The sequence below is a fragment of the Rutilus rutilus genome, assembly GCF_951802725.1.
Source record: "Rutilus rutilus genome assembly, chromosome: 23".
NCBI lineage: Eukaryota > Metazoa > Chordata > Actinopteri > Cypriniformes > Leuciscidae > Rutilus > Rutilus rutilus.
This window is the reverse complement of record NC_140233.1, coordinates 25,263,371-25,278,368: the sequence shown is the minus strand read 5'-3', so window position 1 is coordinate 25,278,368 and position 14,998 is coordinate 25,263,371. Positions and strand designations below refer to the sequence as shown.

General features: G+C 39.9%; 4 protein-coding genes across 4 annotated transcripts; all 4 read left to right on the top strand.

The window, feature by feature from the left end:
• Positions 1-3,349: 3,349 nt before the first annotated feature.
• LOC311282942 (histone H1-like) lies at positions 3,350-4,368 on the top strand (the record flags this gene model as incomplete). The annotated part of the gene is made up of 1 exon (XM_084397072.1): positions 3,350-4,368. One exon carries the CDS (start codon positions 3,350-3,352, stop codon positions 3,962-3,964), a length of 615 nt encoding a protein of 204 aa, XP_084253198.1. The 3' UTR covers positions 3,965-4,368.
• Positions 4,369-4,748: 380 nt separating this feature from the next.
• Positions 4,749-5,364, top strand: LOC311282555 (histone H2A-like; the record flags this gene model as incomplete). The annotated part of the gene is made up of 1 exon (XM_084396370.1): positions 4,749-5,364. One exon carries the CDS (start codon positions 4,749-4,751, stop codon positions 5,133-5,135), a length of 387 nt encoding a protein of 128 aa, XP_084252496.1. The 3' UTR covers positions 5,136-5,364.
• A 575-nt stretch (positions 5,365-5,939) lies between these two features.
• Positions 5,940-7,421, top strand: LOC311282507 (histone H3.2-like). Its single transcript, XM_084396309.1, has one exon. The coding sequence runs from the start codon at positions 5,960-5,962 to the stop codon at positions 6,368-6,370; it is 411 nt and encodes a 136-aa protein (XP_084252435.1). The 5' UTR covers positions 5,940-5,959; the 3' UTR covers positions 6,371-7,421.
• A 3,047-nt stretch (positions 7,422-10,468) lies between these two features.
• LOC311283598 (histone H4) lies at positions 10,469-10,834 on the top strand (the record flags this gene model as incomplete). The annotated part of the gene is made up of 1 exon (XM_084398112.1): positions 10,469-10,834. One exon carries the CDS (start codon positions 10,469-10,471, stop codon positions 10,778-10,780), a length of 312 nt encoding a protein of 103 aa, XP_084254238.1. The 3' UTR covers positions 10,781-10,834.
• Between the last annotated feature and the right edge of the window lie 4,164 nt (positions 10,835-14,998).

Here is a 14,998-nt window from a genome sequence, read left to right as displayed (position 1 = left end):
TTTGTGAGAACGTGTATAAACATTTGAAGATCATACATCAGTATCAACACGCAAATAAAGTCCCTCAGGATTCAGTTTGAGTCCAGAATTTTGGCAAGAAGGCCTACATGTTTTGTGGTGTGTAAGAACTAGTTTAAATTTTGAGAAAATTAAGCTTGTTGCAAGGGAGCAGGGTTTGTATACATTTTCCATTTCAAAATCCCATACTTTTTCACACTCAAATTATTTTTCAGCATTATGTTTGGCATATAGTAGCCTACAGTCATCTTTATTGTCCTCCCCCATTGGTTTTCTCGAAGTGATAACATGTACGTGCTTACACGATGAGGAGAAACTTAAACACTTTATAGCCTCTATATATTCACCTCTGACAGGGGCGCCGCTAAGCGGGGAAACGTTAGGACAATTCTAAGGGCACACACACTTTTGGGGCCCACAGAGATCGATTTTATTAATAGTAACAGTGTAATAGTGGGCCCAACATAGACATAATAAATACATAGATGCCCTATTGGCCGCTGGATCGTACGTCAACGGCGCGGCCATATTGCGGAGGGCAACTTTCCCATAACTCTCATAATGGGAATTGAGAAAAATGCCTGCTTCGTGTGCTGCTTGGGGCTGTAAAAAATCGCCACACAATTGAAAACAGGTCTCGGTGAATTACCTTTCACAAGCAAGACTGAACATTTGTTTCTGGTTGTATTTGGTCTTTATAATTAACTAATAGTAACGTTAGTTGGTCGTCGGAGTCAGTCAGACTAAAATAGGTAGCGATGTCGCTAGTTAACTTAGCTGTGAAAGTTGAGACATAAGTATGTAGCATTGTATCACCATAAAGGATATATCAGTTATCTTTGTTATACAGCCTGCCGGTGTGATTTGTTTTTGCCGATTTGTTTCATTTTCTCAATGGCGGTCAATTCTAATCACAAGAAAAGCTAAAAAACAGAAAATGCTTTTTCCACAATAAGAAAATTGTATTCAATTTAATGTGAAAATTGTATTATATCTCAGTATGGGGGTCTTCACAATTCTTATCCAAGAATAAAAAGCCAAATACATGACAAGCCTGAGCTTGGACAATTCCTTATTACAAAAAATATATGTATATTTTATAAGTCTAACTATCGAGATTTTAAATAACTAGAGATGGATCTTTTTGTACACCACATACAAACCACTGAAATTGGTTGATAAATGTAAACGTTATTTTTGTTTTTTATCCAGAAAAACCGTAGCTCACCCGTTTACTTGCATTTGTTTACAGCGCAGTCTTGCCCTCAGTAATATGGTGGACGTGTTGACGTATCACAGCAAGTTTCCAAAGCGGCCAATAAGGCATCTATGTATTTATTATGTCTATGGGGCCCAACCTCATATTCTTTCATAGGGCCCAACATTGCTAGCATGAGTCCTTTACATTTAGGCTCTTCAAGAACAATAAATGACAGTAATATGTGACTGTATACAGGGACTGCTTGTGTGTTTTTTTACAGAACTTTCTGCCTCTGACCTGTTTGCATTTGTGCCTTTGCTTTTCCTTGTTTTCTATAAGTTAGATATTTTAAATGGTCTTTCTCCTTTACATCGGGCCATCCAGGTAATATTGTATGACCTAAAACACTTTGGCTATAACATGTAGGCCTACAGCACATTTTTACCATACATTGTAGATCATAAAAAAAATAATGTAATTTTTTGTTTTTAATAAACTAGTCAGTCAGAAATCCGATTGGCTGGTAATATTAGCAAAGTTAATAGGGACCGTTTCTTGAAAAAAATACTGCATCTAGTACAACATTAGGCTTCAGTATTTGAGTATTGCATTATTAAGATGTAAAAAAAAAAAAAAAATTGTTGGATCCTCTTGTCATCGGTGTCCTCAAACTCTCTAGGGAAACATGAGGAAAATGGTGTTTCATATAAATACTGTTTGTCATGAGAGCCCCATTTCTTTTCACAAGAACAAAATCAAAGAAAATGATCATATTTTGTTCTTAAGACTACACTTTTGATTATTCTTGTGTAAGATTGCCCTGCTGTTTTGTAAGACTGCTTCTTTCTGTTTTGTTATGTGCACATCACGGACAAACCTAGACAAAACAAGAACCATGCCTTGGACACACTGGTACACTCGAACTCAAGATGCACACATACATTTGAATTTCTGACATCTCTTTCTTATTATTATACTTATTAATATAGGCTACTGTATGGGGTTGATCTTTCAGTATTATGATTGGATGGCCTGCATTGTGGATGATTCTGCTTTATCTTGTATACATATGACCCTTCTTCCTTAATAAAGTTTTGAATGTGATACTACACTGACACTACACTACATATAGACACAGAGTCTTGATCATCAATCCAGTACTGATGCCACACATCACAGGGGTCGAGGCCTGTTTCCATCTGATGACTGACAGATGCTTCAAGGCTGTAGAGAGTCTACCTGAAAACAAATCTACCAGAAAGATATTGTCTTGGATCAGAATACCCTCATATCCCCTGTTGTTTTAGAACAAGGGAAATATGAAACTGGGGAAATATAAGTTGTTTTTTGAGTCACTTGCTCTGCCTTGCTTAAATGAGCAGCTCATTCAGATGAGTTTTTACATGATGCTCATTCACATGCCGAAAACTGAGATGAAGGATGAATAAGGATAAACAAACATGACGATTTACATTTTTATTTAGGTGATATGATGTACATCATCTTATGGAAAGGTTATATATTTATTATTAAAAGTAATACAAAGTATTATTACTTTACTGCCAGATCACCTGCTGGCCAGACATGAGTCACAGAGAGACTCGGAGCCTCCGGATGATGTTCGTGTGCTTCAAGCTGCCCAAAACAACATCTGTATGAAAGCCTCCTCACGGTCCTCACTGATGCTGATTTCATTAAAGTCTATTTCAGACTGTTTGCTGAACACACAGATGAGGCGTTCAGGCTTTTATTAACCTTTCCACTTAAACTATCCATCAAATTTACACGCGGCTTTTCCCCGTGGCTGATGCTCGCCTTGGATTTGATCTGACGAAGGCAAAATAAACATTTCCTCTCGCGTATTTTAGTCTCCAATGAAAGCTCAGAACCTCTGCTTGGTGTTCACTTTGTTTTGGCTGCGCCAAACTATTTTACCACTCCAGTTTTGAACCAAATGTAAGAGAAGGAAACACACGCGTGAGGGGCTCGTGGACGCGCACAGAGACCCGAGCGGGCAGGTTGAGTCTATAAGGTTCTCATGTGCTATTTAAGAGCGCAGCGCCGCGAGATCGTCATTTATTGCTGAGAGTAGAGAAGCGTTTGAAAGACTGTTGATCCGATCAGAGAGAAATGGCAGAAACCGCCCCAGCACCCGCTGCTGCCGCCCCGGCTAAAGCGCCCAAGAAGAAGTCCGCCGTGAAAGCCAAGAAAGCAGGTCCAGGCGTCGGCGAGCTCATCGTCAAAGCTGTGTCCGCATCCAAGGAGAGGAGCGGCGTGTCCCTCGCCGCGCTGAAGAAAGCGCTCGCTGCCAGCGGCTACGACGTGGAGAAGAACAACTCCCGCGTCAAAATCGCCATCAAGAGTTTGGTGACTAAAGGCACACTGGTGCAGGTCAAAGGGACCGGCGCCTCGGGCTCATTCAAGCTCAACAAGCAGCAAGCCGAGACCAAGAAGAAAGCGGCTCCTAAAGCGAAGAAGCCCGCGGCCAAGAAACCCGCCGCTGCCAAGAAGCCCAAGAGCGCAGCGGCTAAGAAGCCCGCCGCCAAGAAATCGCCCAAGAAGGCCAAGAAACCCGCAGCCAAAGCCGCTAAGAAGGTGACGAAGAGCCCAAAGAAGGCGACGAAGAGCCCCAAGAAGGCAAAGAAGCCAGCAGTCGCTAAGAAAGCAGTCAAGAGCCCAAAAAAGGCAAAGGTGGCTAAACCTAAAGCCGCCAAGCCTAAAAAGGCAGCGCCCAAAAAGAAATAAAGTCCAGTGTTTCTTCCTCAACGGCTCTTTTAAGAGCCACCCACTAATTCTGAATAAGAGCAAAACTCGTTTATATCAATGATTTGTGTTAAGTTTGAAAGTGAATAGATGAGATTTGACTTTTGAGCTCTTAGACTCATGCAATCTGAACAAACAAGTCAAAACTGTTTACAAAAAAAAAAAAAAAAACTTATGTAAACCATTATTTATATATAAGGAATTTATTGTAAATGGCCAAAAAAAGCTTAAGACAGACAGTGATCAGTCTAAATATGTTGTACAACACAGTAGAGACAGAATATACACACACAACACTATGCTGGAGAATTGTGACAATACAAACAACCCAAACCCAACAATTATAAAACTCCAATATTACAATAGGAACATAATTCTGTACAGTATCAGACAGTCAATGTGCCCATAATATACAGTGTGTGTGTGTGTGTGTGTGTGTGTGTGTGTGTGTGTGTGAAAGGTGTGCAGCACATTTGGTAGAAACAGCGTACAATATCTATTTTTGTATTTATTTAAATTTCATACATATAATTTTATATTTCAATGGTTTCATCTCTTCTGTTTTACAGATAATTAATACTTGTTCATAATCCCCGCCAGAAAGGGTATGGGGCTTTGGAGGGAAGTTCAGTGATTGGTTTGAATCTTTACAGACTCTAAACCAATGGGCGATTGGCACTCTCGTTTAAAGGCAGTGTGTTGAGACACAGTTATTTATTTCATCCTATTATTTTAAACGGAGGTGATTGAAGTAACTGATCTAAAAATGAGCGGAAGAGGCAAAACTGGCGGCAAAACCCGAGCGAAGGCTAAGACTCGCTCCTCCAGGGCGGGACTGCAGTTCCCCGTTGGCCGTGTTCACAGGCTTCTGCGCAAAGGAAACTACGCCGAGCGCGTCGGTGCTGGTGCTCCTGTTTATCTGGCGGCGGTGCTCGAGTATCTCACCGCTGAGATCCTGGAGCTGGCTGGAAACGCCGCTCGGGACAACAAGAAGACCCGCATCATCCCCCGTCACCTGCAGCTGGCGGTGCGTAACGACGAGGAGCTCAACAAACTTTTGGGCCGAGTGACCATCGCTCAGGGCGGCGTGCTGCCCAACATCCAGGCCGTGCTTCTGCCCAAGAAGACCGAGAAACCCGCCAAATCCAAATAAACAGATTGAAGACTGGGTTATTGAAACAACGGCTCTTTTAAGAGCCACCCATTTTATCTGACAACGAGCCTTTTTCTTTATTTTTTACAAACACATTTGGTTAAGTGGGAAAATGACCCATCAAATCTATAAAACGTATGAATTCTCTATATCGACCTTTACATGTATAATCGTAGTTGTGCGCATGCTTGCTATAAGCGCATGATGATCCCCTAACGTGTGTTTACTACCCAACCCATCTCACCTAATATTAAAATATAGTTGTCTACCAAGCCTTGATAGCTTATTGTATGTAATAAAAATTGATTATCTGAAATAAATAAATCCATTTGCATATCAGCTTCAGGAAAACAGAAATTGGTCATCAATGTTAATCTGGGTATTTTGCCCTTTATGCTGAGATTTACGGAACGTCCCCCTGTTTTACGGGACGGATGGAAACCCTATTGCGTCTCGCTGCCGTGCTTTTACACAGACTTACACTTAACTTTGTTCTGATCCAAAATCTGCACAACCACTGGGAATTACGACGAGCATTTCAGAACACATAAATACAACAATGTGAGTATCAAGACCAGGGAGCTTATGTACACTGTTTTATGAGCAAAACAAAGCAGCTCGAGCGGGAAACCCTCCACTTGTTTGAAAAGAGGAAACGCGCAGTCATTGGCTGGCACTCATGCGCAGACATCACGTATTAGCCAATCACGAGGCCTGCATCATCGCGTCACTATGAGCTCGTGGCGATACAATGCTTTAAAAGCGGGTGTTTAACGCAGAACAGCATTTCCAGCGCAAGCAGGACAGAGAGAAAGACCGCAGCAATGGCAAGAACCAAGCAGACCGCGCGTAAATCCACCGGTGGTAAAGCCCCGAGGAAGCAGCTCGCAACTAAAGCCGCCCGTAAGAGCGCCCCGGCCACCGGCGGCGTCAAGAAGCCTCACCGCTACCGGCCCGGGACCGTGGCTCTGCGGGAGATCCGCCGCTATCAGAAGTCCACCGAACTGCTGATCCGCAAACTGCCCTTCCAGCGGCTGGTGAGAGAAATCGCTCAGGATTTCAAGACGGATCTGCGCTTCCAGAGCTCCGCTGTCATGGCCCTGCAGGAGTCCAGCGAGGCTTATTTGGTCGGTCTGTTCGAGGACACCAACCTGTGCGCCATCCACGCCAAGAGGGTCACCATCATGCCCAAAGATATTCAGCTGGCCCGCCGCATCCGCGGAGAGCGCGCTTAAACCCGCGTCTGCTTCAACCCACAACGGCTCTTTTAAGAGCCACATCAATTACACTGAACGAGGGAATTTCTAGTGTAACATTGAAAATAACAAATATTAAACATCAGGGTCCTACGCAGCATGATATTTGATTAATTTATGCATTATTTTTATGCAATATTTAATAAATTAATTTCCAGATCTGAATAATCGAGAGACCGTATATCGAGCTGACACACAACACACAGAGCTCAGGCAGGAAGTGAAGGCGAACCATATATGGCCAGAGAATGTCTAATAGGAAGAGAATTGGCACTCTCTGCTTACTTCCGGGTTCTGGATTGGTTGCAGTAACACGTCTCTGTCCATGCGGGGGCGCTCGCGAGCGAGTGCAGAATGAATGGAGGTCTATGGCGAAAAACCCTCAAAATCCACTTTTCTCAGGATATAATTTTTTGTCTAGTAATTTGAATGTTGTATTCGAAAGGAGATGCAAAGAAATTACACATTGCTGGGTGTTAGATTTTTTAGAGCCACTTATTTGGTTTAAAAAGTCTTTTAAAATGTCAATGACGTCAGAATGCTGACGTCATTAGCAGAATGCTAGCGTGTTATGGGCAACAACAACTCAACCTGTAAGAAATCGAAAATAAATAAGTACTCGTTCATTCAACTTTCGACCTATAACCTATGTTGAACTTGCAAAGCCTACAATAAAATCTGAGATTTCTCAACGGCAATCGGGTGAAAGAGACACATTTAGCCGTATAGCCCCATTGACTCCCATTCAGTCTGCACTCGCTCGCGATCACCCCCAGTGGAATTCTAATGGAACTGCAACCAAAATCAATACAATGGGGCTGAATAGGGAGTGCCAAGGCTCTCCGTAGACGGGCTCTGATATGGCTTAGAGCGGGTCATTATTAGACTGAAAATACATGATCTGATTATTGATATTCACTTTAAACATTGTAGGTAACTAATGTAACATTTATAGTGTTTTTTGTTTTTTTTTATACTGTAGTTTACTATGGGATAACATCTTCATGTTCATTTTTAACAAATACTCAGTTTGGATGTTTGATGCCACATATACATTTTATTTTAAAGTTCAAAATAAACAACATTAAAAATAAAAAAAAGTGCAATGTGTATTTATTCCAAAGTGCTCATTCAAAAAGACACTGGTAACACTTTACAATAAGGTTTCATTTTTTAACATTATTCTTTAAAGGGACAGTTCACCCAAAATTAAAAACATCTGTAATAATTTACTCACTTTCATGTTGTTCTGACTAAACATGTATGGATTTCTTCCTTCTGTTGAACACAAAAAGGTATTTTATATAATGATGGTTACCAAACCGTTTCTGGTCCCATTGCCTTTTTTCATACTATGGAAGTATATAATGTAATATGTATAAAAATGGTTTTAAGCCAGTTATTTATATATCTGCTCTAGTGTGTCAGTAGGAAATATCAGCTTGTTTTTTTTTTATTTCCAAACATATATATGAGCATATAGGGTTATATAGGTAAGTATGTTTGTGTGTGTGTGTGTGTGTGTGTGTGTGTGTGTGTGTGTGTGTGTGTATATATACGTATATATATATTTTACACAAAATAAAAATCATCAAGTTAAAACTGTATCAAACCAAAGTGTCCGAGGTCAATATATGCAGGTTATAAAGCGACAATGTTCATATGACTTGGTTCAAATGTTCTCTGTTTCATAATGCTGGACATTTAGATTTTGTGGAAAGTATATTAGTTACCTTTCTTCAGTAAAAGTAGCCATAAGCTGCTAATAACAATCGTGAACATTGTCTTAATTTTCTTTTTCAGCATCTTCAGTTATATGTGGTTCATGCTGTTTTTCTTTTTGATAAGAAAAAAAGTTAATACACAAAATTGACTATGATGTATGAAGGGCAGAACAGGTTCCGTCAACCATCCTGCAGAGTTCAGCTCCGACCCCTATCAAACATACTAAAACCTGCTAAAAGTCTTCAGATTTACTGCGAAATTACAGGCGTGTATTTGAATAGGACTGGAGCTGAACTCTTCAGGGCAGTGAGACAGTTCAGCAGTGTAAAAACACAAGACATTTACATGCCTCAATTTTAGGACACTTAGACATACATGCAGCATATTTTGCATATTACTTTTTTTTTTTTTTTTTTTTTTTGCATCACATGAAATACAAATATTAATGACTTTTTTCATATACCTTAAAAACTTATCGTGGGACATACAACTCATGAAACCTATCAACATATATCAAAAACTCCTTTCAATTTGTTTTATTCAAGTCTAGATTACATAAAAAGTAACATGAAAGGATGTTTTGCTGATCATTTTCCACTCTTGTCTGTTTAAGGGTTAAAATGTATGCGGACAGTAAAGTTGTTAAGGAGTATCAAACATAATCCTGCATTTTAGCATTGCAGTTTTAATACAATATTTTTGTCTGAATCTCGTTTTCTAGATTCCCATTACTAAAAAGGTGAAAAAACACAGGCATAAACAGAAGATAAAACAGATGTGCCACTCTATTATTTAACCCAATTAATCCCACTGATAACAATTGTGACCGGGTTGTGGCGAGCCATTCGTTAGTCTGGTTGTTTGATGAGAAAAAGATGAAATGTAGTTGCAATAAATGCGTCAAGAATCCGCACAGAAAGGAACTGTTATATATATATATATATATATATATATATATATATATATATATATATATATATATATATATATATGATCTTTTAAATAAAAAAAACGACTGAACAAAATGATACACGGATTATTTAAATTGTCTTTAAATTGTTTTGATTCAGGATGGATGGCGTGCTCAATTCCTTTTGAGTTTGATTTGGGTGCTCTTCGGTCCAAGGTAGAACATCTAAGGTGCCAGAGATTTTTTCTCCACACTGCACCTTGTCTTTAAATTGTATCGGATTTAATGGGTAAATAATTAAACTTTTATAATGTGGTATGTCGTCTTGCCTTGTAGACTTGTAGACTTGTAGAGAATCATTTATCAACTAGTACTACTGTAAAATATATGATATTTGTTAAATACAATTTATGAAACCTGAATTTTAAAGGAATAGTGGAGGATTTTCTTTTTCCGGGTGGATCATCAAGACTTTTGGTCCTCCTAGTTGTCCCTCATTCTGGTGATATGTTTATGTAAAGCCGTCATATGTGCTCATCCCTAGGTAGTTTTTGCTTTCTGCGCATGAGCACTTTCAGGTGTATATGTGTGGTGAGCTACGGTTTCAGCCATTCATTGAAGCCTGCCGTTCTCACCGGGTTTTTTCAAAATGTCTGAGGGTCGCAAGAGAAAAAGTGTCTACGAATTGTATGACAAGAAGTGAAAGGCCTCTGAAGAAAGAAACAAGACCAGAGTGTTTTTGGGAAAATATTTCACATGCTGGCGTGCGCTAAAAGCACAGGTTGGGCTTCCCACTGATGCCTCAGTCGCAAAGTTTCTACTGGACAGGTAAAGTTTGGCATGCTATGTGGAGAAATCCATTTAAAATCACTGCTAGTAAAAGTTAATGTAAGCTATGATTAGCCATGCTAGCCCTGGCACAAGTCACGCACTAGGCTCCTGCATGCTCTTCTTCTTCTTCTTCTTCTTCTCTTTCCGGCATTGTAGACGCTACTAGGCGTATTACTGCCCTCCACAGGTCAACTTAAACTAAATACTTAAATACAGTCCTGTCTCATGCAAGAACTGGATGACTGCTTCAGAGATCTGTTTATGCTTGTCACTGTGTCCAAATAAAGAAGTAACAGAAAAGACTTTAAGTCCAAGTTCTGCCAATGTACAAAAAAGTGTTCTCCTTTCTACATTATATTTCCTGCATTCTAAAAAAAACATGTCCTATTGTTTCCATATTCCCACATTCACATAGACCAGAAATGTGCTTTCCTATAATATGCAAAAATATGAAAAACTCTAGCTATGTTTTGGAGGAGGAGGGTGTGTCATGTGACGCAGCGCTGGTTTCTGTCAGGTCCTGTAAGCAAATGTAAAATGCTTCCTTGTAACACACAGCAACTATTCGTTCATTGTCTTTCATTGATCGACTGAAGTAGTCAGAGTGAAACATGTCTGGAAGAGGCAAAGGCGGTAAAGGACTCGGGAAAGGAGGCGCTAAGCGTCACCGTAAAGTTTTGCGCGATAATATCCAGGGAATCACCAAACCTGCCATTCGTCGTCTGGCTCGCCGCGGCGGCGTCAAGCGCATCTCCGGTCTGATCTACGAGGAGACCCGCGGAGTGTTGAAGGTGTTCCTGGAGAACGTGATCCGCGATGCCGTCACCTACACCGAGCACGCCAAGAGAAAGACCGTCACCGCCATGGATGTTGTGTACGCGCTGAAGAGACAGGGACGCACCCTGTACGGCTTCGGCGGATAAACGCCTGAAAGCAGGAGAAACCACACGAACCCAACGGCTCTTTTAAGAGCCACACACTCTCCCACATAAAGAGTCAATGTTTTGTGTAACTTACGTCAACCGAAAAAATAATTTGATTAGAGCGGGTCATTATTAGACTGAAAACACATGATCTGATTATTGATATTCATTTTAAACGTTGTAGATAACACATGTACACTGTAAAAAAATTCTAACCTCTCCAAGTCAAAATTTTCTAGTGACTGGTCACATCTAATTTTTTTAATTGGCCCAAGTGCAATTCTTGTTGCAATAGTCTGCTAACATGAGAAATGTTACTGGCTCAATGAGAAATAATAGATCAGACTAATTGAAAAATTTAGATGTGACCAGTCACTAGAAAATTTTGACTTGGGGATGTATTTTTCTTTTACAGTGTAACACTTACAGTTTTTTTTTTATTTTTTTTTTTTACAAATATTCAGTTTGGATGTTTGATGCCACATATACATTTTATTTAAAAATTCAAAATAAACACAATAAAAAAGTGCAATGTGTACTTATCCAAAATGCTCATTCCAAAAGACACTGGTAACACTTTACAATAAGGTTTCATTTTTTAACATTGTTCTTTAAAGGGACAGTTCACCCAAAATTTTAAATTCTGTCATTTTCATTGTCAAATTCAACAACTTTCAAGTTGTTCTGATTAAACATGTATGGATTTCTTTCTTCTGTTGAACACAAAAATGGTATTTTATAGAATGGTGGTTACCAAACTGTTTCTGGTCCCTTTGCCTTTTTTCATACTATGGAAGTATGTAATGTAATATGTATAAAAATGTTTTTAAGCCAGTTATTTATATCTTCTGCTATAGTGTGCCAGTAGGAAATATCAGTTTGTTTGTTTATTAATTTCCAAACATATATATGAACATATATGGTTATATAGATATGTATATGTATATGTGTGTGTGTGTGTGTGTGTATGTACATAAATGTGTATATATATATACACTCACCTAAAGGATTATTAGGAACACCTGTTCAATTTCTCATTAATGCAATTATCTAATCAACCAATCACATGGCAGTTGCTTCAATGCATTTAGGGGTGTGGTCCTGGTCAAGACAATCTCCTGAACTCCAAACTGAATGTCAGAATGGGAAAGAAAGGTGATTTAAGCAATTTTGAGCGTGGCATGGTTGTTGGTGCCAGACGGGCCGGTCTGAGTATTTCACAATCTGCTCAGTTACTGGGATTTTCACGCACAACCATTTCTAGGGTTTACAAAGAATGGTGTGAAAATGGAAAAACATCCAGTATGCGGCAGTCCTGTGGGCGAAAATGCCTTGTTGATGCTAGAGGTCAGAGGAGAATGGGCCGACTGATTCAAGCTGATAGAAGAGCAACTTTGATTGAAATAACCACTCGTTACAACCGAGGTATGCAGCAAAGCATTTGTGAAGCCACAACACGCACAACCTTGAGGCGGATGGGCTACAACAGCAGAAGACCCCACCGGGTACCACTCATCTCCACTACAAATAGGAAAAAGAGGCTACAATTTGCACGAGCTCACCAAAATTGGACAGTTGAAGACTGGAAAAATGTTGCCTGGTCTGATGAGTCTCGATTTCTATTGAGACATTCAGATGGTAGAGTCAGAATTTGGCGTAAACAGAATGAGAACATGGATCCATCATGCCTTGTTACCACTGTGCAGGCTGGTGGTGGTGGTGTAATGGTGTGGGGGATGTTTTCTTGGCACACTTTAGGCCCCTTAGATCCAATTGGGCATCGTTTAAATGCCACGGCCTACCTGAGCATTGTTTCTGACCATGTCCATCCCTTTATGACCACCATGTACCCATCCTCTGATGGCTACTTCCAGCAGGATAATGCACCATGTCACAAAGCTCGAATCATTTCAAATTGGTTTCTTGAACATGACAAAATACTGTACTAAAATGGCCCCCACAGTCACCAGATCTCAACCCAATAGAGCATCTTTGGGATGTGGTGGAACGGGAGCTTCGTGCCCAGGATGTGCATCCCACAAATCTCCATCAACTGCAAGATGCTATCCTATCAATATGGGCCAACATTTCTAAAGAATGCTTTCAGCACCTTGTTGAATCAATTAAGGCAGAATTAAGGCAGTTCTGAAGGCGAAAGGGGGTCAAACACAGTATTAGTATGGTGTTCCTAATAATCCTTTAGGTGAGTGTATATATATATATATATACATACATATATTACACAAAATAAAAAATCATGAAGTTAAAACAATATCAAACAACTCATCGTTTGAGATACAACTCATGAAACCTATCAAAATATATCAAAAACTCCTTTCAATTTGTTTTACTCAAGTCTAGATTATATATAAAATTGGTGCTTTACCTCCCAACAACAGGCAAAACTATACCACTGAAAGTAAGGAATCACTGTTTAAAGGGGTCATATAATGCCATTTTTGTACAAGTTAATATGATTCTTTAGGGTCTAAATGAAAAGTTTGTAATATACTTTAATTAAAAATTATCATTAGTATTGTAAGAAAACACTCATTTTACCAGGTCAAAAACAGCTCTATTTTCAGCACGCCATTTAAGTGCATGTGTCTTTAAATGCCACATCAATTGCACTGAACGAGGGAATTTCTAGTGTAACATTGAAAATAACAAATATTAAACATCAGGGTCTTACGCAGCATGATATTTGATTAATTTATGCATTATTTTTATGCAATATTTAATAAATTAATTTCCAGATCTGAATAATCGAGAGACCGTATATCGAGCTGACACACACACACACACGAACCATATATGGCTTAGAGCGGGTCATTATTAGACTGAAAATGCATGATCTGATTATTGATATTCACTTTAAACATTGTAGGTAACTAATGTAACATTTATAGTGTTTTTTGTGTGTGTGTGTGTGTGTGTGTGTGTGTGTGTGTGTGTGTGTGTGTGTGTGTGTGTGTGTGTGTGTTTTATACTGTAGTTTACTATGGGATAACATCTTCATGTTCGTTTTTAACAAATACTCAGTTTGGATGTTTGATGCCACATATACATTTTATTTTAAAATTCAAAATAAACAACATTAAAAATAAAAAAAGTGCAATGTGTATTTATTCCAAAGTGCTCATTCGAAAAGACACTGGTAACACTTTACAATAAGGTTTCATTTTTTTACATTATTCTTTAAAGGATAATTGTTCACCCAAAATTAAAAAGAAAATCCTCCACTATTCCTTTAAAATTCAGGTTTCATAAATTGTATTTAACAAATATCATATATTTTACAGTAGTACTAGTTGATAAATGATTTTCTACAAGTCTACAAGGCAAGACGACATATCACATTATAAAAGTTTAATTATTTACCCATTAGAAGAGGGAACAAGTATTGCGTAAGTTGCTTACGCTACGGGTAAAGTAATCTTTTCTCGAGATATGAAGCCAAAAAATTATCCTTAATTTTTATAATCTTGTCAACACAGTGCAGCAGCACGCAGACCTAGAGCAGGCTATCTAGCGTGCTCATTGGCTGCCCTGCGGCAACTGCAGCAGCCTACCACTGAGCCTGGCGCCCAATGAGCTCATGCGTCACAGCCCGTCAGAAGGGGCGTGGTTTAGCGTATATAAGGAAGGCTCGGAGGCTGCTCCCCTGGTTTTCGTCAACTGAAGCGAATGAGCTCGTGGCGCGAGCACGGCGGGTTACGCAATACTCGTTCCCTCTTCTAGAGAGAACAGAGGTTACATTAGGTAACCGATTACGTTCTCTAACGAGAGGTTCTCTCGTATTGCGTAAGTTGCTTACGCTACGGGAACACCCTTGTCAACGCCGTGCGCGCCCAGCATCCACTGAATGAGTCCCAGGGAGAGCCCGGGGAACACGATGAGTGGGAGCCAGGTGGCCAACGAAGTGGCTAGCGCATGTACATAAGCACACAGTAGGGCGTGCAGAGCGGCGCAGCAACCCTTATAATGCAGCTCAACCAGGAGAGCTAAATCGAGCAGCAGTAGCCCACGCACGAGATTGTGGGCTGGGCATTCGCGCAACTTAGACTGATAAAAGTTTAGCCTGCAGGGCGGGAACTTCCATGTTGTAAAACCTAACAAATGTAGAGGGGGAGGCCCAGCCCGCCGCCGTACAAATGTCATGAATGGAAATCCCGCTAGACCAAGCCCACGACGAGGCCATGCCTCTAGTGGAGTGAG

Excerpts from the sequence above, each read along its gene's own strand:
- LOC311282507 (XM_084396309.1), top strand. The coding sequence starts at position 5,960 with ATGGCAAGAACCAAGCAGACCGCGCGTAAATCCACCGGTGGTAAAGCC.